A 22331-nucleotide genomic window follows, 5' to 3' on the forward strand; every position below is an offset into this window, starting at 1 on the left:
CCACTAATTCACAATGTATAGGCATTAAACTTTATCTGCTCTATTTTCTCAGAGAAAGATTCTATTCCTCCTTAGGCCTAGCTGCAAATTATCGTTAACTACAATTTAAGCAAATACAAAAACAAAAAATAAACAAAAAATAAACAAAAAAAAAAAACATGGTAGGCCTAGGTACAAGGTTATATGGTTTTCTCAAATGACACGTGTAGGCTCCATGGTTATTTGCTCTTTCTATTTGCAAGGCTACATTTTCAATAAAAGTATGTGGGGAGCTGTCACCTGTCTCTACAGCAAACTATCCGAGTTTTAAATGTAATGCGCCAGGGAGAAGACCAATGCAAACCTGGCTTACGTAACCTGAAAGGATGATCGAACCTAATACAGATGATGGAAGTACGAATTCATGGTCACCATATTCTTTTTCCCTTTTTGTGAAAAAAATAATAATAATCACGATACATGCAAATCTGCTATTGCGTTATAACATTAAACTAAATGCATTGTATTACAAAAGAGGCATATGAACGTAAATGGAAGCTGCGCACATCAATGCAGATACCAGTTGGATAGATGCTTGAGAGGGAATGAGCTTTAACATATCGCATGGAGTAAACGTTTCGTTCTGACATTAATTCCACCTAATAGCTAATGTACAATATCAATCGCCATCGACGCGGTTTGCTGCTGGCGACAACGGGAAGTAGAAGCGTGAAACGTGGATAGGCGGGAGGAAAAGTTTTCCTATACGTCCCGTATGCTGGAGTACAGAATATAGAGAAGCGGACAAAATAGGCGTAAGCGAAATAAGAATACTACAGTACAAGTTGGAGGACAAACTGAAAGGGTGTTCGGCGCGGGGTGGTGTGTAAAGGGACGTGGAATCATACGGGGAGTGTTGGGAGAGAGGCAAAGAGAGCGGGGAACTCACGCTTATACAAATATCATGTGTGTGTGTGTGTGTGTGTGTGTGTGTGTGTGTGCAGCGTGAGTGTTTGGGTCTAAGCAGAGTAAGCGTGTGTATACTGTATGTGTACGCGTGCGTGTGTGTCTGATATAGGCACGGGACTGTCGCTGTTCGAATGGTCTTATTGCGCCGTCGACCTCTGAGACGAGCGTACCTTGTTTTCTTCGACGCCGCCAGTTGTTCCTTTCGCCAATCAAAAACTTATGTTGCTTGCATGTGCCAGTTCAAGTTATTTCAAGTCGAAGCTTGAACCATCTTTGTTTTATAGGGTACTTTTTCTTTATCGTCCCAGTTGGCCATTTGCTAGCCTTTTAACGCACCTTCAGCGGCTCACTCGACTTAAGAAGAAGAACGGAAAAACAAAACAAAACAAAACAAAAAGTATAGAGAAACGAAAGCGAACAAATAGTGTTGATTTATTTGACTGACGATGGTGTCTTATTTCACGTTAATTGTTACCTACTATTGCCGGAACTGCCGTCCATCAAACTGATTTGTGAACGGGCCATTTCGTGTCAAATTTTTGCGGGGAAAGCTGCACTTGACGTCTGCTCATCGCAGAAAAGCACGGCTCCACGCTGGACGCATTTCATCCGCTCATCACGGTAAGTCTTACATGTTCGATTATTTGCCCCGTGTATGGAAAACTATAGAATTGCAGGGAGGGAGAAAGATTAACGAGGGAAGAGGGGTTGCGAAAGCGCTGTATATTATTGTAAGTGAAACGAAGGAGGTAAATCCCTGATAGGACAAGTTCAAAACTATTTTTAGTATAAATGCACATAAAGCTTTTGACCAAAAAAAAAAGATGCGGAATGCTGCAAAACATTATATAAATGCAAATTTCAGTGTAGGTGAATCGCCATCAGAAGAGTGAAAAGCATTCGAGCAAAAATGTCAGGCCTCGCAAACCTCATCGAAGGGAATGTGTTATGGGAAAACTTTAGAGTACAATTATAACTCGAAGGCATTTTTACGTAAAATTGTTATTGTTACTTTTTTGCCTTTTCCCTATTTGGTGTGTGTGACTGTGTGTTTTTCATTTTCACAAAGAGTTTGCTGATTTCTTGACTGCATGGCATATACATCTTAGGCAAAATTGTGTGCATTTGTACAATGTCTAGGAGTCCACGAACCCGAGTGACTCCTCCTCCTTCCAACACCCGCCTCTGTCCCTCCTCCTCCAATATCCACCCGCTTTTCATCCCCCTTTCCTCCTCCTTTTTCATCTCGTCTCTCCTTTCTCAAGCCATGTATATTTTGCTTGTTCTCCTTTTTATTTTGTACACAGTAAAGCTAGATCTTCTAACTCTCCAATACAACCACCCCTCACCCACCCCACCCACCATGGCCTTTAGAAACAAAGAAAACGTTACGTAAGATCTACCGACGTGCTGTGTACAATGGTTTTGTGAGATGAAATAAAGAACAGCAGAAAATAGACATTGACAAAACAAAACAAAAATAATAAATACACATATAAATCATCATTTACTACAGTCAGAAAATGAATGACCACTACGATAGGGGATGGTTGTTGTGCTAGGTACATTTTCGTTAATTAGTGAGTTGGATTCGAATGGTGACGGTAGGCAAGGCGAATCATTTTTCTTATAGAACGAGAATAAGAGGGTGTATACTGTGGGGAAGAACGGAGCAAGGGTGCGCAAGGAAGGACCGCCTCTCTCGGACGGAACGGTTGACGCATCGGTTATTCAGTTCCCTCAGTGTTACGTCAGAGGTCTAGCGAGTCGGCCACCCGCGCGTACCGGAACATTATACATATACTGTAGCTACAGAGCTGCTGCAGAGCTTGCCGTATATGCAACTCTTTTGCAGACCATCACAGTACTACCGAAACTTTGACAGAACGAAGGTGTCCCAGGCCTTGGGTTTTCAAGTCTGCATTTATCATTATTTTGTCCTTTTTGCGTCTTTACATCGACGCTCGTGCATCGCATCACGCCCTGACCGTCTTAATCGGCATGTCATTCTACCTCGGACTTAACTTGTAAACATTTATCTCGTCACACAAGGCTGACTGTTTTACATTCAATGTGCTTCGAGCCAGCCTAAAGAAGACAAGGGCTTTTCTTTTTTTAAATTCGCCCCCACCGTTGTGGCTTCAAGCTGGTGTTTTCGCAGTTTGGCCACAACGTAACACTTACGAAGGGAATAAGGTAGGTTCAAAATATAACGCACCTTGACAAACAATGTAGATGTAAGATTGAACTCAGTCTATTTTGGATGGAATATAGCATCTGCTACAATATGTGGGGACATATCACTCGACATCACTGTCGTACGCTTTGATACCCTTCTAGGCTAATGAATGAAAAATGTGACTGCCGTACGATGCTATAGGATAGCTGTACTTAAATATAAAAGGCGGCACTTCACCTCGATTTGTTTTCTTTAGTTTTTTTTTGTTTGGTTTTGTTTTAACGCCTGTGCTGATGACAGTATGCACAGAGGGATGTTGCGGTCTAGGCGGGTAAAAACTGAGGCAATAAGGACAACATAGAGTTTGTTCTATCAGCTGCCAGCGATAGGCCTGTTTAAAGCGGACAACTTTGCTTGCAACTAAATATAGGACATGGCTGTCGGCCTAACTAAGTTGCTACATATGGCATTTGGTTCAGCTCCATCCAGCCTGTCTTTTTTTTTTACCGATCTCTATATGATGATTGTCCTCATTTGTCAGCCTATATTTTCCCGTGTTATCCTTTTCCCCGTAGAAATCCGCCTTCACTGCTATATTAGCAGAAGCGAAGTGCAATTTACGCTTGTGGGTTCAGTGTTACGTGAATGCTGGCGGTAAGACGCGAATAGTAACTCATAGTTATCTATAGCCACTCGTTTGATTAGAATATGTTTCGTCATCATGTTGCAGCATAATAGGCAATGTCAATCTTGGCAAGAGTGAGCGTTTCAGAGAGTATGTGCGAAGGTGAACCGTGAAGGCGAATGAAGAAATCAGCAATCAAAGAGGCGAAATGAGAGGAAGACAACGGTCAGATCGAGCCCATTTTTTTTTTTTGCTTTCTATCCGCCCCACAATGCCCCGCCAGAGTACCCGTAGCTCTTGTGCTGGATTTTGAAATTGAGCAACTCGTGGCGTCACGTCGCCAGTTATTATCACAGATATTGCGTCACGCTTGCCTTTGCTGTGTGTGTGTGTGTGTACGTGTGTATGTGTTGTGCGTGCTTGTGTGTATGCGAGCGGGAATGAGCGGGAACCGACTGACAAGGAATAAGAGGGTAGGCGGAGAGCGAATAATGCGAGAGGGAGAGAAAAGAGGCGAAAAGGACGAGAAGAAGAAGAAGAAAAAAGAAAACAGGAAAAAAACAAAAAAAAAACAAAAAAAAAAAAAAAAAAACAAGTAGAAAAAAAAAAAAAAAAGAATTCCACGGTGCCGAGTGCCCCCGCCGGTCGATGAGTAAAAAAGACGAGAGAGCGGGCGACACGTGCAGAGGTCGAATGAAGGGTGACTGCTTGCTTGCCTGCCTGCCTTTTTTCTTCCAACTTCTATGTATTTTTTTTTTGTTTTTTCTTCTTCTTTTTTTGGTTTTCTTTTTTTTCCTTTCAGCATCTTCATCATCTTTGATTTGATTTTCGATGGTATTTAAGCTTTTAATCTTCGGCTTCTTGACTTCACCATAAACACATACAATTGTGATGTCCACTATAGAAAGACATCAAATTTCGTTATTGATCTTGTTTCCAAACATTGTAGACTAAATCTTATCCAATTCCGATAGAGACATACATTTTGGCGTCAAAATTGATTTGATGATGACAATTAAAAGTTTTAAACAAATTAAAAATCAAAGATAGACTAGAAATAAAAGGTTGCAAGCGGGAATAAAAGTAAAGACAATCAAAGGGTACAACTGTAGAATTGCATGGTTGCTTCGAAAATAGCACAAGTGTACGCTATGCAGCCAGCAGGTTATGATATCAATTTCTTGTAGTTAAAACTTGCTTGCAATTTCGATTATCTAGTTTCACTGGTTTGGCTTTCATTATGGAGTCTTAGTTTGAAGGGTGGATTACTACGTGATACGACCGAGAAATTGGAATTAGGAAAGAGAGAAACTAACAAACTAAACAATATTAAAAGAGAGCAACAACAAAAAAAATATATATAAAAAAAATAAATAAATAAACCAAACCAAAAAAAACAAAAAAAACAAAAAAACTAGCCTCGTCAAGTTATAGTTCACAAGGTACTGGTAACAAGTTTCCAAAATTCCAAGCCAACTAATACAATACACCCTCGTTTAGTCCTTTCCCTAAAAGGGTTGTTGTGCTCTGTTCTGGCTTTTCTCAGAGAGGGACAGAAGGAGAATGCCAGAATGGTACAAGAAAAAAAGGGAGATAAAGAAAGAGAGAGAGAGCGATAGTATACCGACCACGAAATACTGCTCAAATTCAATACAGCCAGGGTTAGGCAGGGAAACAGCATAACCCAAGTAAAGGCCACTGTACACGTCGTGCGCTTACGTAATATGTATGTAGCCATCATATCCTTTGCGTGTAATACAGTCCAAATATGTTACATGCATTTTCCTAACTACTGAAGGAAACTGGCTTCCATGGCAAATCAGGAACAGTGGAGTTAGACGTAGAAACAAAAGGAGTACTTTATACACGATCTGTGAGCTGTACGTGTTAAGCAACGTGTGACAACAACGCTTAGAATTTTACTGACAAGAAATGGGGATTGGAATAAAACATCGAAACCATCAGGATAAGTAACAAGTGAATACTATCAGAAAATATAAATGTATACATTAATTTTTCAAAACAAAACAAAACAAAACAACGATGACAAAGTGCGATTCGGAATGATTGTCTCCTCTTTATACTGTCGTCCGCCAATGAGGTAATCACAACGTATACCCAATGGGAGGGGGTTTTGGCTTGCAATGTGACTTTGCCTCGTGTGCTGAATACGAGAACTGCAACACCAGGCAACTTATTCTTACATCGTCCTTCAAAACTTAAACAAAAAAAAAACGCCCGTCTGTCTCTCTCTCGCCCTCTTTCTTTTTCTATTTCCCTCGCGTTTATGGAACGCCACGCCAAATAACAAAATTATTATAGAGGGTAAAAGAGAATTATTCAAGAATTAAAGCAAAACCAACTCTTAACGAATACGCTGTTGAGGCGGAACTCTAGTCCTCTAGTAATCCTGATTTCATTTTAGAACTGAGGTCGTCTTCATTTTTTTTTTTTTTTGTTTTTGTTCCCTCCGATTCGCTGAAGGCGAAACGATAATAGCCGGGTAATGGTCCAAAACAACAAACGGATTGGGAAAAAATAGCAAAAAAAAAGGCGAATCCGCTTACGCAGCGAATAGCGTATAGGAAATAATCGCGAAGATTCAAAGCTTAAAAATACGTAATGATACGAAACCGGAAAAAAAAATGTCAGAAAAAAAAAGAAGCAAACAAAAACAAACAAACAAAAAACAAAAACGGAATGAACGACCGAAGGAAGACGAGATGGGAGACAGAGAGAATGATGCAAGAATCGAGTGCGGGACGGCAAGAGTCATCGGGCGGCAATGACGGCACGAGTTTGGACCTTGGCGCTGCTATCGGTTATAGTGGTTGTTGAGTTGGCGTGGCCTTCACTGACGATGAGAGCCAAAGCTAGAGCCCGTGAGCCGAAAGCCGGGAGCCGAGAACGGAGCGCGCGTGTGGAATCGTGTGTGTTTGTCTATACGGTTGGAGCAGGTCGTAGCCCTCCTTTCCCTTCCTTCTCGGGAACGGAGTTTGTGTGTGTGTGTGTTGCGTCGTATATTGCGTGATAGTAGGTTACACGTGGAGTGGGCGCGGGGTGGGACCGCTCGCTTTGAGGGTGGTGGGAGACCAGCTCCGGGAACGGACGGCCCTTCTTTCATTCTTTCTTTTTCTTTCGTTCGTTTTCGTCTCCCTTTCTCTATACTGTCTCTATCCTCCCTCTCTCTCCTCTCTCTCATTCCATTTTCCCGGTCTCGTCCGTTTGCACTGGATCACGTCTACCATGTAAATAAAAGGGAGGCTGGGAATAAGAGATAGGGAGAGGGAGGGAGGCGAGCACAAAACTCTGCCAAAGAGAGGGAGAAAAGAGAGAGAGAGAGAGAGAGAGAGAGAGAGAGAGTAGCTGCTGACGGTGGTGGCGTCTAATACGGCCACGGCGACGCACGGGCGCATCGAGCAACCTGTTTATTACATATATTCAGCAGGAAGCTCCCTGTTAATATATATAAATCGCAATTTTCTAACAAAACCTTGTTTCAGATGAACTGTACGATTTAGGTCCGTACACGTCATAACTTTAAATCCCCCCTCCCCCTCACGCGATTAAATGATGAACAGCAGGCCGTAGAAAAAAAAACACTGTATGTAAAGATACTTTCATCGGCCTAGAGCCAATAAATATTACTGGGAACTGAGCACACTTCAGCATTTTGTACTACGTTTGATGAAAACTGCATAGTTGATTGGGTATTGAAACTAAATTTATCTACGGAGAGACTCCCACAGAGCATTTTACACAGTGATTTGAAAAAAAAAAAAAAAGAAAAGATCAGAGTGCGTTCGTTCATGAAAGCAAAATATCCATGTTTCATTCCTTATGAGGTTTTCCAAATCTTTTTGGAAAAACCAACATGGAGTTCGAAATGTATCAGTGTCAGAATGTTTTGCGTAATACAAATGAAAGCATGTAACAAAAAAAAACAGTAAAACAAAACTGCGCCCATGACGTCAGCGACAAGCCAATGGGCTAGCCTTTGATTTATTTCGTGTTACACAACAAGAGAAGAACAAAATCAAGAGAACAGGGACAGACAAAATAATTGTAAGCAAACTGTAAACGCCGCAAAATGCAGAATTAAGTTAAAAACGAAGTGGAACAGCGAATTTCCCCAAGTCCGTTATAATCTTTCTTGTTTTGTTGCCTATCCGGTTTTCTTGTTGGTTTCTTGAATTTTTCCTTTTTTTTTTCTTCTGAAATTTGTATTTCGACGAACTGCTCGGTCGGATAAATCAGAGCGAATCAATTACCTCACATACAATGACAAACAAAAGTTACAACTACTATTTCAACTTTGTTTTGTTATTTATTTCGGTGCTTGATGATGTACGCGAAAGGGCATGTGCGTCGTTTAGTATACCAACGTACAGCCTATAGTCCCGGGCAAGGACATGCGTCGACACGGTCAGCAGTAATTGGCCGTTGAAGCGTATATATTTGACTGATGCCAGTAGTCTAAACATTCGTCTAACCGTTTGGACGTATATGTATACTGGCTGTTTTATGACGGTTTCTTATTGTTGTTGGCACTGCTACGGAAGTGAAGGTTTCCTTTTTTGTATTCTTTCCCTTTTGATAGTAGCCTACTATCATGTGAATCTGCATGCAAGACACTGGCCTACCGTTCCGTTTGTTCTTTAGCAGCAATGCCGGCGATCCTATTTTGTCCAGTGTCATTTACTTAAAAGAGCCAAATGAGCGAATTGACTATAGCGTCGTTGTACACATTTCCACGAATAGAGTAAGAGGCTACTAGGTGCGTTCAACGACCATTCGGTGAGTGCGGTGGCGATGCTTGATTTAACGACGAACTGGATGAACCCGTTTCTCAGCTTTGGCTTTACATACTAACCACAAATAATGCGGCATCATGTGGTATTCCTATTTTCTTTCTTTCTTTTTTTTTTTTTTCATTGTTTCATCATTGCTCTCTTTTTCTAGTCAATTGTGCCATTCCTTTTATAGAACGCAAAAAGGCAATACGCGTTGAGGAAGGGGGGAGAGACAGGTAAGTCGATGATAGTTCAGGGAGTGACAGATGGTTGGGCGGGCGAACCATGTAGGGATAACATAGTTGACAAAAAGAAGATGAGGAAAGAAAGGCTATGTGGCCTCCCGCTGCAGGTGAACCTAAGAAGAATGGAAGGAGGTTTTCCCCGATAAGCTATACTGACCGAGAATTACGTAATCAGAACATCTAGAAACACGTCACCTGATGCTGGCGTTATCTGTCTGACTAGGCGTTTCCCTTATCCGCCGAAATGAGCCTTCCTTCCGATGTGTTACGTATTCCCAGTCAAATATAGGCCTGCGCGCATAGATTACGCGTTATCATTACGGGCCGTACGCTGTAATTATCGGTGTTACGTCTGTGTTTTCTATATGAAGGACTAAGTATGTATATATAGCTGCGACGGCTCTACAAATGTTTTTTTTTCCCATTCACTTGTGTACTTGAAGCTATTTGTTTAAAAGATTTTTAAGCTGACAGTACACGCTATTTTTTTTCTTCTTTTTTTTTCAACGTTTTTTTCCTTGATTTTTGAAAGAGAGAAAAGAGAAAAAGAAAACCGAATCAAGTCAACCATTCGGCAATAATTCGTCACCGTTACGCGTACGGTCGCTGTATTGAGAGTTTTTGTTCAATGTTCTAATGGGAAAAGATATTGAAAATTACCGTTGGCTTCTATTGTATCCGACGCGCATGATTCTCATGACTGTAGGCGATGGTCGTATCCTATGCCTTTTTCTGATGTTTCGCTCTGTGTGCTACCAATTCCTGCAACACATGCTTCACCACAAATGGATCTAGCAAATTTATGGCGAATTTTGCATTCTCGGCTTATTGAAACTTGTCGATCTCTTTTTTCATTCGGCCAATTTGTAAGCCTTCGCCTGTATATTTATGAATGCAAGCATCGATAATTATGACTTCTGGATTAGCGGAAACTCCGTTTCAGACGTAAAGTTTTTAGGTGTTTCGATTTTTTTGTGGTTGTGCGACATGCGTACCCGAGAAAAGAAAAAGTAAGATACAGCCAAAGCAATGTTGTGTATTGTCTACATTGTCGCCGTGTACTCGTACGGAATGTATTACGTGTATGGAATTATGCAAGTGGCTTTGTGACTTTGGTCTATAGCAAGCGAATAGGGTAGCTGAGGGGGTAGCAAAACGAAACGAACCTGCCAATCTGTCCGACGTATAGTAACTATGGGGTATAGCTAAATGGGGAGTGTGTACCTTGTGCGCGGAATGCACGGTACAGGGAAGAAAGAGCTGTAGTGAAGAGCGGATTGCACAAATGTTAAACTAGTATGCTGTACCAATGCCCTCGTGAGAAGGCGGAGGCAAAGGAGGAAGAGGTGAAGAAGGCGAAGGGAAGAAGAAGGGGGCGGAGAAGGAGAAAGGATAGAAAATAAAACTCAAGGCTACTACCAAGTACCAAGCAAGACCTTGCAGGCTTGCACGATCGCCCGTTCGGATATCTACACGTGGAGGACTCGTCTGGCCGGGTTTCGGTTATTAATGGCCTCTTGCTTTCCATTGCTCTTCCTCCCTAACTCCCTCCCTCCCCCTCCCCCCTCTCTCTCTCTCTCTCTCTCTCTCTCTCTCTCTCTCTCTCTCTCTCTCTTCTCTGACTCTTGCTCTCCTTTCGTTACTTCTCTTTCCCGATCGTCCGCCCTAGTGTTGTGGCCGATGCTTTTCTAGCCTGTTGGCATCTTCTAGTTCATCTATTTTATGGGGGATGACACAGTGGCACACGTCCAAACAGACAAAGAAAATACGCACACGCGGCGGCACGTGTGTGCATCCCATCTTCCGTTCGGTGCATTATTGATTCTCATTCTTGTCTTCCCGTCGCTCTTGTCACTCTCTTTATAAGCTATGCATTTATGCAAGCAGGCTACAAATATACACGTATACTTTTAGTAGACCGACCATTTGGTACTCACGTCCGCGCATCACGCACGCCATTTTTATTTTTATCTTCCCGTCTATTTCAATTCAACCTATTTCTCGATCAGTCGATCAAAAGGAAGTGACTGCGGGAGATGAGCATAGTAGAGTAGTACCTAGCGATAGGTGAACTGGTTTGAGAAGTTGAACGACTGCACGGATTAGACAGAAAATCGGACTACGGTACGGGGAAAGAAATCTCTGCCGGTGGCTTCCGAACGCTGGTGGACCCTACCAATTCATGCGCACCTACTGTAATACACGTGCACCATGTTAACTGGTCGCACAGAACTTGTTTCCGGATTGATAGGCAATAGGTCTCTACGGACGGTCTACGCAGGTTACGGAATACGATACAACGGGGGGAACGAAATTATGGAATGGGAAGCATTTGTTGCCGAAGGAAAAGACAGATATGTCTGTTGGATCGAGACAGATAGTATGCACGAGAAAAGTAGTGATTACAAGGATTGGTCGATTACGTAAAAGCATTTGAGAGTACTAATTTCGGATCAATTGGGATGGAGATATTGCTCGTGAGAAGTAAAAGGATAAAGGAGAGTGCCATTACTCAAGCTGATTAGGTTAAGTCCGTTGTTATGACGTGATGCAGTTGGTGACATCTATAGATTTACAATTAGGCATAAGCAGATCGATAAGATAGAGGGTAATCGTCTTCGGAAGCTAAATGCTGTCTGTGTCCGCTGTTTGTCTATTCTTCTACACGGCCGTGACGTGCATGCGGGAAGAAAAATAGAAGGACAAGGACCAAAAATAAGGAAACAAATTTGCCCAATAGATGGCTTTCCTCTCGGCGATATCAAAGAACGGAAGGCAGGACCGACGACCGAGACCGAGTTGCAGTAGCAGAAGATGACGTCACCGTTGCCTAACTTCGTGGCCTCGCCGTCTCCCTCTCGTACCGAAGTCGACGATTCAATCCTGTTTTTGTACGCCATTAAATCATAGATGGCGTTCCCCTCCTGCCTAAAGAAAGATTTAAACGTGTTCTTATAATTCAATTAGCCTTTGGATGATTTCGTAAGAGTGAACGCTTCCCCCCCAATCTTCTGTGTGTCTCTGTACCCTTATCTGTTCCTTGTTAGTAGTTATTCCTCTCTTCTCTTTCTCTTACTCTTTGCTCTTTCTCATTTTGGCCTCCTATCAGTGCTAGCAATATGAAGGCAATGTAAACCCTGTGCAGCATTTCGCCTGCCTCACGGTCACGCTCCCGTCACTATCCGATGACGCAATCTCCTTTATGCTAGTCGTTTGGCGCTTAGCTATTTTCAGCTCATGCACGATCATTCCCTTCTTTCCTTCATTTTCCCTCCCCCCACCCTCCCCGTACCCATTACCAGTTTTTATTTCCACCTTTTTGCAACACCTGCATTAGGTAGGTATTTCAGCCATTTGCTTGTTCCCACTGAGTTCCATAATTTTAAGTTCATTTAGTTACACACATTGCCACTTTCCTATTTTGGCCTCTTTTTTTTTGCATTGTCCTTAAGAGTTGGTGGCATGACCGGCAACAGTCTAGTTGCAGTTCACGCATGTAACCACTGGCCACTATGTCAAGCATCGCGACTCTCTTAAGCAACAACTAAGGGATCCAAACATTCGACATTAGGCATTTGTTGGACTCTGGATATGTTAGGCTGTCCACGTAAACAGTTCGCTTCTTTGTCGTGTCCGGATTTTTGTTTCATTTGCATCGACCGCTGCCTTGCGTAACGTCGTTGGTGATAAAATGCCCTGTCGTAACAACGGGTTTAATAACGAGTTTCAAAACTATAAGAGTCGATGACGTCAATCGCTCTCATCATTCATTTTCACCCAAGGTATAAATGTGCAACAGAATTGCAACCAATATCCACTTTTTTTTCTTCTTTTAGGAAGAAGAGGGTTGAGGCAAGGGAGTTTGAAGAATTTTCATTCCAAGCAAAAGAAGGTGGGGGGGGCGCTTCCGGCTACGAGTTGCAGACGTCACACATACGTTCCATACTACTGCCATTCGGAAATACCAAAGCGAATAGGTCATAGTACACCAAATCCGGTTTCTCATATTATGTAAACGCGTCCTGTTGTTGCGCAATTACACACGTACAACAAATTCTTCCTTAGCGAAGGAAAGTTTTTCGGTTAGGTCGATCTGGGTTAAAATTAGTTCGTGGTCTATTTTCCGTCTTACTTCGGGATGCGACAGAACCGTTTAACAGCACAGTATTTCTAACGTGTGCGACTGGCCTACTTTTTGCTTCGTGTTTCAGTGACAAATGATTCCGCCGCGCGAACACCCTTACAGTCATGAAATGAAACCACACGAAAGGCAACAGAAATTGATGCTTACACTTTTAGTTTTGATGGGATTTTACGTCCGACTACGATTGTTCCCCCTTTTATTTACTGACAGTTTAAATTTATTATCATTATTTATTTATTTTTTTTTTTTATCAACAGAGCCGCAATATGGTGACTGAGAGTCATTCACATCAGCATTCTCAGCAGATCCAGCACCAGCACGCACAGCGCAACGGGCGCTATTTGCAGCAGACGCCATCACACCATCAAGACGCTCACGAGGAACGCGCTATGGTGATTCAACAGCACCCGGCTTCCATTCCGATGTCTGGCGAGCCGCCACGCAACGGTTCGTCTGCAAACTCCCAGCAGCACGCCAATAGCGTTTCGCATCTCAACGCCGCCATGGAGGAAAGAGCGGTGGCTCTTCAAGCCGCGGCCGCCGTTGCCGCCGCCGTCACCGGATTTAATTCCGCCAATTTGTCGGTCGGTATGGACTTGTCCGGTCTCGTCCCAGTAGGTCTCATGAATCACTTGCAGCACAACAATGAGCAGCAGCAACATAACTCGCCAAACAACAACAACAACAACAACAGCAACAGCAACCAGCAGAGGAAACAGCGCGAATTCATTCCGGATAATAAAAAAGACGACAGCTACTGGGATCGGCGGAGGCGCAACAACGAGGCGGCTAAACGTTCACGCGAGAAGCGTCGTCTCAACGACATGGTACTGGAGAGTCGCGTCCTGGAATTGACCAAGGATAATCACATCCTTCGCGCCCAGCTATCGGCCGTTCGCGACAAATACGGAATCAACCCAGATGCTCTCGTTTCGATTGACCAAGTTCTGGCCACTTTGCCGTCTCCTGATCAGGTCCTTAGTCTACCACGCCCTCGTTCTCGCCTCCTGTCCGGCATGAGTCCGTCTTTGGGTTCCGGTCGCGGTGGCGGATCGGTCTCGCCGTCGCCCAGCAATCGCAGCCTCTCACCGCCCATGTCACAGCAGTCACAAATGCATTCGCACCAGCCACATCACCAGCCGAATCAACATCAGCAACAGAGGCAGTCCGTTCTGATGTCGATGAACCGGGCACACAGGTCTCCTAGTCCGGTAGCGGTAGGACCAGGACAGGGTTCGGGTTCGGCATCTATGCAGCAGCAGCATTCGTACGCCAGCGGCCATCACCATCAGCAGCATCACCAGCACGGCTTTCGCTATCAACCTGCCGGAGAGTTGGCTGGAACGGGCGGCAATCACGCGTATCAGCATCAGCAGCAGCATCAACATGCACAGCATTCTCAGCCAATTAAAACTCAACAAAGAGTACTAGAGAGGTCTCTGCCGCCTCTTCCAGCACTGACTCCTGTGCCCGTCATTTCTCCCAATCACCAGCTGGAGATGGGAGGGTCATCAGTGGAAGGAGCTCACCATCACCCTCTTCCAGGAGCGGATAGGGTTGGTTCGAATGGCAACGTAGCACCAGTTGCGGCTTTCTTCGACCTGTGTTCATCGTCAAGCAGCAGCAGTTCGAGCAGTTCTAGCAGCCACCCGGGCTCAAGTAGCGGTGACGACGGAAGCCATTCTCCGATTGATCCGGCCGTGGCAGCCGGCCGTGTACTGCCGCTCAAACTACGCCACAAAACCCACCTGGGTGAAAGGGACGTAGCGGCCGCCACCGCTTCGGCTGCCGCTGTTCTGCTGACACTCAACGAGATCAAACACGAGCCGGAAGGGATCGAAGACAGTCCTTCGGCAGTCGACTCGGCAGTTGACAGCGTTTCTGCTGAAATGAACAACAACAGTATGAGTGACCATCACAGCCAAGTTCATCACCATGGCCTGCATCACCATGCCAACCACCACAGCCACCACCATCATCAACAACAGCCACAACAGCAATCGCACCAGAACGCCCAACAACATCAACAACTGCAGCATCCACATCACCAGCATCACCTAAACAGTAGCGGACGGCGTTCGACCGAGTCGAGCGATGATCGCGATTCGGGAATCTCATCAGGTGGAGATTGGTCGTTGTCGCGCAGTTCGTCACGGTTTAGTAGCAGCAGCAGTGGCAGCAATGCCAGTGTCAGCGCAATCGGCAGCAACAACGGCAACATTGTTGGCCATTTGTACCACGCACATCATCAACATCAGCCAGCGTCGAAGAGAATGAGGATGAGCCCCAATTCTCCTGTTGTGGACCACCAACATCAAAATGAGCACCCGCACATGCAACATCAGCAGGCGGTGCAGAGGCGCTTCACCGCTGCCCGAGCTAGCCAACAACAACAGCAACAAGTGATGAACAATCAAGAGGTAGACGAGGAGGAGAATGACCCGGCTTCTGGCATCGTTCATGAAAGATTGGTATTGGTCGGTGGCAACGAGTCTTCGGATGAGAATAACGACGAACTTCGTTCCCATATTGCTCGATTGGCCTCCGAATTGGAGTCTCTCAAAACGATGATGCTCGGTGGTGGCGGCACCTCGGCAGCTGGATCGGCGTCGGCCATTCGGAACTGTAAAAGCAGCAGTACCAACTTTCGGCTTCATTGAGCCACCAATCACATTTTATCAATAATGTACAAACAAACATAAAAGAGAAACTTAGAAAACACGAAAGGAAAAAAAAAAACAAGAAAACAAATATGCCGACCTAGTCGTTATTTTGCAGTAAAAACCCTTTCAATTCATAAAAAGAAAAAAAAAGCTAGAAAAAAAGCCGGTTGACATAGAAGCGACTTCCTATTCGAGGATTTCTCTCTTCACGCATCATACATTCATATCCATGCTGTTGATTATTTCCGGTTTTTTTATGTACTCATGAAAGTATATAGTTTTAAACATGATCCACCAGGTACACAATCGCGGTTTCATCCACGTACCACCAGGTTGAGTTGCCCTCTTGCGCATTATAATTTACGACTCTTACCGTGCTTTCGTGTTTGACTCATCGGTCAAAAAGAGAAAAATTTGGTTCCAGAAAAGCTTCTTGTACTCTAATGAATACGTGATCGATTGAGTTTTCTGCCTGATTCTGCCAAACTGGACTACTTTCATCCACCCCCTCCCTTCCTCATGAAAACTAATAAAATCAACAGTTTAAAAAATTGTCAAAAAGAAAAAGAAAAATAACGATGTAAAAACACAAGAGCGTAAACAAATAAGAACGTACAATGTAAAGGTTCGTTCTATAAACTTCCCTGCATGTCTATATACATACAAATTTTCGCATTGCATATGATCTTGTTACCCCTTGATTGAACCGTTTTGACCTACTCGTCTAGTTGTTCTAACTTTCATTTTTAAATCGATGTATTGTTACAAAAAATTTAATTTTCACACTTATACACACACGTTATTAGCTAAAGGAATAAACTGCACATGTATCGAGTATTTCGACTTAGCATTGCTTCGACGGCACAGCTGCGGAAGCCATTGCGTTTTTTGTGAATTGCTCAAATTGTTCTCTTTTCACGGCAGCACCGTGAAAAAAGAAAAAAAGAAGAAAAAAAAAAACGAAAAATAAAAAAATAAAAAAAAAAAAAAAAAAAAAAAGGTGGAAATGAGGGACTACACAAACAAAAAAGAAATTTTATTTTGCCTGGAAAACCACCCGCTTTGGGATCCTGGATAAAACATAATTTCTAACCGTTATTCGTTTATAATTTCGCTTGTATTTTCATAGACTGTATCATGATTCTTGTTTTTGCGCTTCGATACTCCATGCATATATATTTTTATTAGATTTGTCCAGTCGTTATCACCTCCCTTGCCCCCTTCCACGTGCTTTAAGGATATCATTTGCCATGATTTATGTTAATCGCGTTTCTTTTTCTTGTTGTAAATTGTTGTTGTTACCACATGCGTGCAATTCGGTCTTACATACATATATCTGCCGTTTCTGTTGATCATCGGGTTGTTCTGCTTAAGAACCTGCTTTGCTCGAGGTGATCCACGTTATGTCATTTTACGGTGATGTTATATTTGCCCACTTCGCCTTGTCTCTGGTCGTGTAGAACCGTGAAGTGTAATTCAAGTTAACTGTCGAATTTCAGCCATCTAAGTGACCAAGAAGAGGCTGGCAATGTTAACTACGGGATGCAGTGTCCGCGCGGAAGCTGCGAATTTATCGTTTTCTTTCAAATCTCTGTCCCATCTTCTGCACTGTTCAAAATGTGAAAACGATACCGGTTTGTGAGGAAGAGTGCATGGTGTTCTGATTGTGCTATCCTGTACCCTAAGTATGTATCGAGAAGATGGCGACGAGTTTCTGAGTGGTTTTTCTGCGATAATCTGGGGTGTTGATACGCCTGTCTGTGAAGGTGTAAATTTATCCACATATATAGACAAAGACACAACATCAGATGAATGCGCGTCGTCCCACACACAATTGTGCAGGCTGTAAGTAGGCCTATGTTTCCCTTGGTATGGAAAAAAAAAGTGTGATGGCACTCCACTATGTGACAGAAAGTGATTTTTTTGTGTACAACTCTGATAATTTCAAAAAAAAACAAACAAAACAAACATGATAATGACAAGACGATTTAGCTTTGTTGTAAACTATTGAGTCTAAATGTACAATAAACCATATTACATTGGTTACCTACGCATTCAGTTTCAATGACGTGATTGTAACATTCAACATAAACCACCACTACGATGTTGCTGGAAACCCTTTGAAAAGGTTTCGAAAAACACGAAATACCATAGTTTTTGATTTTAAGAATTAATGTCTCCTCTTTCGTACCAAACACATGCAAGCTTGATTGACTAAAGATTAAGCCGGCTGATTATTTAAATGATAAACGTATTTCCGAAACACTTCTTGTTGGTAAAATATGGAATTCAGAGTAATATGTAAACGAATGAGCCAACGAGCCTTTGAAACCACTATTTGAACATCGAATCTGCCTTGCAATTTTTTGGAATTTGTTTGTGTTTCATTACGTTATGGTTACGTCAGGTGTTCCTTTTTGGTTTCCATCTTTTTCCAATTGTCCGCTTGTGTCTCCAGCTGAAGCGCCAAGATGCAAGTAGAGAGTCAAGACAAACGGAGGACATAGTAGGCCTACTACAAAATGCTCAATATGACATTATGGAAACGATAAATTGTGGAACTAACGCGTAGGAAATGGCAGCTTACGACTGATAGGCGTAAAAAAAGCGACCATTCAACAAATTAAGCCATTCATTCCGTTGAACAGACACATTAAACGGCGACAATGAATGACCATTAGGTCAGAAATTTTCGTACCTCTTGCATGTTCCAAGGACCATCTACGTATCATGCATCCTGGTGTAAAGAAGCAAATGTTCATTATAAGGAAGCTGTAAAAATGTGTAACTTACTTTCTCTAGTACAAGACGGCCAAAGAGCCAGATAGAAAGGGAAGGTTATAACGGGTTATAATTACTGTAACCAAAAGCTGAGGAATTGAGCTCCTTCTTCCGACGACTGAACACCTACGGTATAGGACGGTAAGTTGATTGAATTTGAATACAAGTCGACCACTAAGTTCAAGACACCATGGATGAACGCTCACCAGCCGGCTCACTATACCCATTCACGGGCCCCGAAGGGAAGTATTCGGTGATCACTTATAAGAAGTTAATCGCAATTAATTCACTTTCACACAAGGCAAGTCACTATGAAACGCACAACTTAGATTGATAAATTCGTATCACATCTACGGAGTTATTGCGAAACAAACCGTACACCAAGTGTATTCACTTGTTCTCTCGAAAGATACTCACTCGAATGTCGAACTTCCCCGCTTTTTTCAAGTTTGGCAGGATACAGTATCTTTTCCCAGTTCGCAACGTTCGCATTGCATCTAAGTGAAGGTCAAGACGGTCATTAGATACAGCTTACTTCACTTCATCCTTCTTTTTTTTTTTTTTACAGAAAAGTTTATTAATACCTTTATTTACTATTAGTGAATGTGTTGGATAGTTGTGTATGATGTTGAGGCACAACAGTTAAGGTGTTTACCAAAATGAATTTTGCAGTTGACGAGATCTCTCGGCCAATTGAAGATTCGATAAAAGAAAGTATGACATACTCAGGTCTAACGGTACGAGAATCGGCTTAACAATTTTTCAGAACAACTGCTCGACGAGAACTACTTTGAAGGACTGATCCATAGGGTACAAACAAAATTAAGTAAAAATCATAAATTTAATAGAGACTTTAGTTTAAGAGAGAATAAAAGTAGTCGAAGATTTCTCCCACATAACCCAAGACGAAGACAAATTTCAATTTTTACTACAATATGTCGAAGATCATAGGCAACAATTTTCATCTTTAACCCAAAAGTCTCTTTTAAATTTATGATTTTTACTTAATTTGTTTGTTTTCTTTGTTTTTTTACTGTGTTTTTTATTTCAATAACTAAGATTAATAAAACTTGACCATAACAAATTTAATTAGAAGTTGCATTTTGCGTGAAATAAGGACCGCGGAACCCCTAAATTTATTCCGATTTCTTTGAAATTTTGGGTAGATGTTATTATTATTGATATCTACCACGAGTAAAAATAATTCTGTGATAGCAGTTATAGTTTGGTAGAAATTAGGAGCTAAATGAAAAAATCACAATTTTTCTTAAATATTCATACATTTGTGTGACGCGCGATCCCTAAACTTCATTTTAGGCAGGCGATTTTTTCAGGAAAGGTTGTTTATTATACTAGTTTTCATTTCCCAAAACGCCGTAATTTTCGTGAGTAAGATAGGCTTGCAAAGGGTAAAAAAGTAAGCAAAAGTTGTGTTTTTCACGCTTTTTCCCGCGACGCAACCCCTATATATCCCCCCTCAAATAAGAAAATATCTAGGGTTTTCGCATGTAGGAGAAACCCGATCCATAAACGCCGTCATCAAAATAAAAAATTGCCGGGAATGGAACGCCTTAATCTCCATGTCCGTTTTTTCGACTCCAAAACGTTCGTCTTACTTCAATTCAGTCTTCTTCGAGCAAAGCAAAGCACAAGATTTATTAGAACATTTTAAACATGGTTTTTCTGGAATGTCATTTAACAATATGATTCAAGTTTCAATGGATGGCACGAATGTGAATTGGAGTTTTTTAAAAAAGCTTGAGGAGGAACTCGTCATTCCACTTAGTGAAGACAATACCGAGCCTCCAGGTCGTTTTGAACTGGGATCATGTGGCCTGCACGTAGTTCACGGTGCATTCAGGAGTGCTCAAGATGTACATCAGTACCCACCAAACGATTAGGTACACCCCCGTTTTTTAGTGCATTCTTATGGCGCTACGGTTCTTAGGAAAACTTGAATATCTTTTTACTGATAAGAAATATTTTTTTCTTTTTTCCTCTATCAGAAGACAAAGTGCTCTAGAAGTTATCTTTACATGAAAACATTGTAGGAGTTACACCCAGGGCGCTAAAGTATCGTTCACATGACTAGGTAAACCACTGTTATTCTGTTCTTTTAATTGTTGTTATACATTACAGCAACCATCAAAACAGATTAAATTTATTCTTCTTATGATAAAAAAAACAATTATTAATTAATTTTTTTAAATACGAAAAATCTAGCTGTGTTTAAAGAAAAAAATCTGAGCACTTGAAATTGATTCTAGCGCCCCTGGTGGCGCAAGCAAAAATCACAATTTTCTCTGTAAAACATTTGAGTGTAACAACTTTGGGGTATAGGGAAGCATTTTTTAAGTTCAAATAATTCAAAAACATGCACTATATTCTAATAGAGTAAAGAAAAACGCGTCGTTGGGCATAAAAAAATTAATTTAAGAATGTTTTGAAGTATTTTATTTATATTTTTGGAAACGCCGGTATTAACATGGCGTTTATGGGGGGAAAAGTGGTGCACCTAATCATGTGAACGATACTTTAGTGCCCTGGATGTAGCTCCTACAATTTTTTCATGTCAAGATAACTTTTAGAGCACTTTATCTTCTGATAGAGGAAAAAAGAAAAAAAAATGTAGTTGTTACCAGTAAAAAGATATTTAAGTTTTCCTGAGATCACCATAAGAATGCATAAAAAAAACGAGGGTATACCGAATCGTTTGGTGGGTACTGTAGTTGATTGGAAAGTTCAACAGGCTCTCACGTGCAGCTTCTGGCTGTTTAAAGAAAGTACTCTGAGGAAAGCAGAGTTTAAAGAAATCACTAAGTCAACTTGTTTGCCGAGGAAATTTTGTTCTACTCGCTGGGTGGAGAACGTTGCACCAGCTAAAACTATACTTGCAATTGCTCCACATTTGGAAAAGTATTTTAAAGAAGCCAAGCAAAGTAAGAAGGAAAGCTTGCACAGCTGGAAAATACTAGTGGCTTTCTTTAACGACCCTTTCTACAAAGCCAAGCTACAGTTTTTTACTTCAGTTGGGCAGGAAATGGAACCATTCCTTCGCAAATTTCAATCGCTAAACCCAATGGCTCCATTATTATTTGAAGATCTATTGCAATTTTTAACTCAACATTTGTGACTTTTTTTTAAATCAAAATTTTTTTATCAATTTGCTGGACGGCCCCATGAACTTGTCACTGCCGATTTCGAAGACGAAGAATTTTTTCTCCCTAGAAAAAAAAATTAAAATAGGAAGTGGAGCTACAACTGAACTTTCGAAACTTGTCGAGTTGCAAAATAAAAAGAAAGTTAGTGTGTCTAACTTAGACATTAAAGTCTTCAGAAAAGAATGTAGTAAGATTCCTACCAAATTCAAATTCAAAAGCTCTTTAGAAGCTTTTGGTGATGACTTTGTTTATCTGTTTCTATCTTTTATTTTTTTTTTTTACTTTCTGGCAGGAAAATTTCTCAATAAAATGTGCTCAAAGCTCATTGAACGTTCCCCGCTTCGTTATTCAATCGTTAGGGCAATATCTTGTTTTGACCCTGAGGTTCTTCTGGTACAGGCCGAGATTACACTGAAGAGCAATGAGCTTTTGCGCAAACTCTTTGTTGCAGCAAATCGTCTCACTCACTCACAGACTTCTTATATTAGTTGCTTCCAAGTTGAAACTGGATTTTGAAGCTTTTTATCCAGATCCAGGTCGCAATACTGAGGAAAAGAAGTTCAGGCTAAATGCCCTTTATTCTTTCATTTTTTGCCCAGCGAATGCTCCCGTAGAAATGGGTTTTTCAATAAATGAAAACATGCTAGAAGAAAATATGGTAAAAGAGAGTATTGTGAATCGAAGGTATATTATTTTAACATTTATCTTTTCTTTATGTTTAATTTCTAATCCATTGATTTGTTTAAGGGAGTAAACTTTGTCCACTTCCTCTGTACTAAAAATATTTTCTTG

General features: G+C 41.7%; 1 protein-coding gene and 1 pseudogene across 3 annotated transcripts; both read left to right on the top strand.

The window, feature by feature from the left end:
- The first annotated feature begins 1069 nt into the window (after window positions 1–1069).
- Window positions 1070–17643, top strand: LOC116917603 (box A-binding factor). Of its 3 annotated transcripts, XM_045170226.1 has the most exons (3): window positions 1070–1569; window positions 1814–3144; window positions 13192–17643. In XM_045170226.1, the coding sequence occupies exon 3, from the start codon at window positions 13201–13203 to the stop codon at window positions 15592–15594; it is 2394 nt and encodes a 797-aa protein (XP_045026161.1). In that variant the 5' UTR covers window positions 1070–1569; window positions 1814–3144; window positions 13192–13200; the 3' UTR covers window positions 15595–17643. The 3 variants fall into 3 exon arrangements, with proteins under 3 accessions (XP_045026161.1, XP_032779024.1, XP_032779022.1); XM_032923133.2 differs by lacking the exon at window positions 1814–3144; XM_032923131.2 differs by lacking the exons at window positions 1070–1569; window positions 1814–3144 and adding an exon at window positions 7951–8648.
- Window positions 17644–19958: 2315 nt separating this feature from the next.
- Window positions 19959–21898, top strand: LOC116917889 (annotated as a pseudogene).
- The last annotated feature ends 433 nt before the right edge of the window (window positions 21899–22331 follow it).

The sequence above is a fragment of the Daphnia magna genome, linkage group LG2 (assembly GCF_020631705.1).
Source record: "Daphnia magna isolate NIES linkage group LG2, ASM2063170v1.1, whole genome shotgun sequence".
In the NCBI taxonomy this organism is placed as follows: Eukaryota; Metazoa; Arthropoda; class Branchiopoda; order Diplostraca; family Daphniidae; genus Daphnia; species Daphnia magna.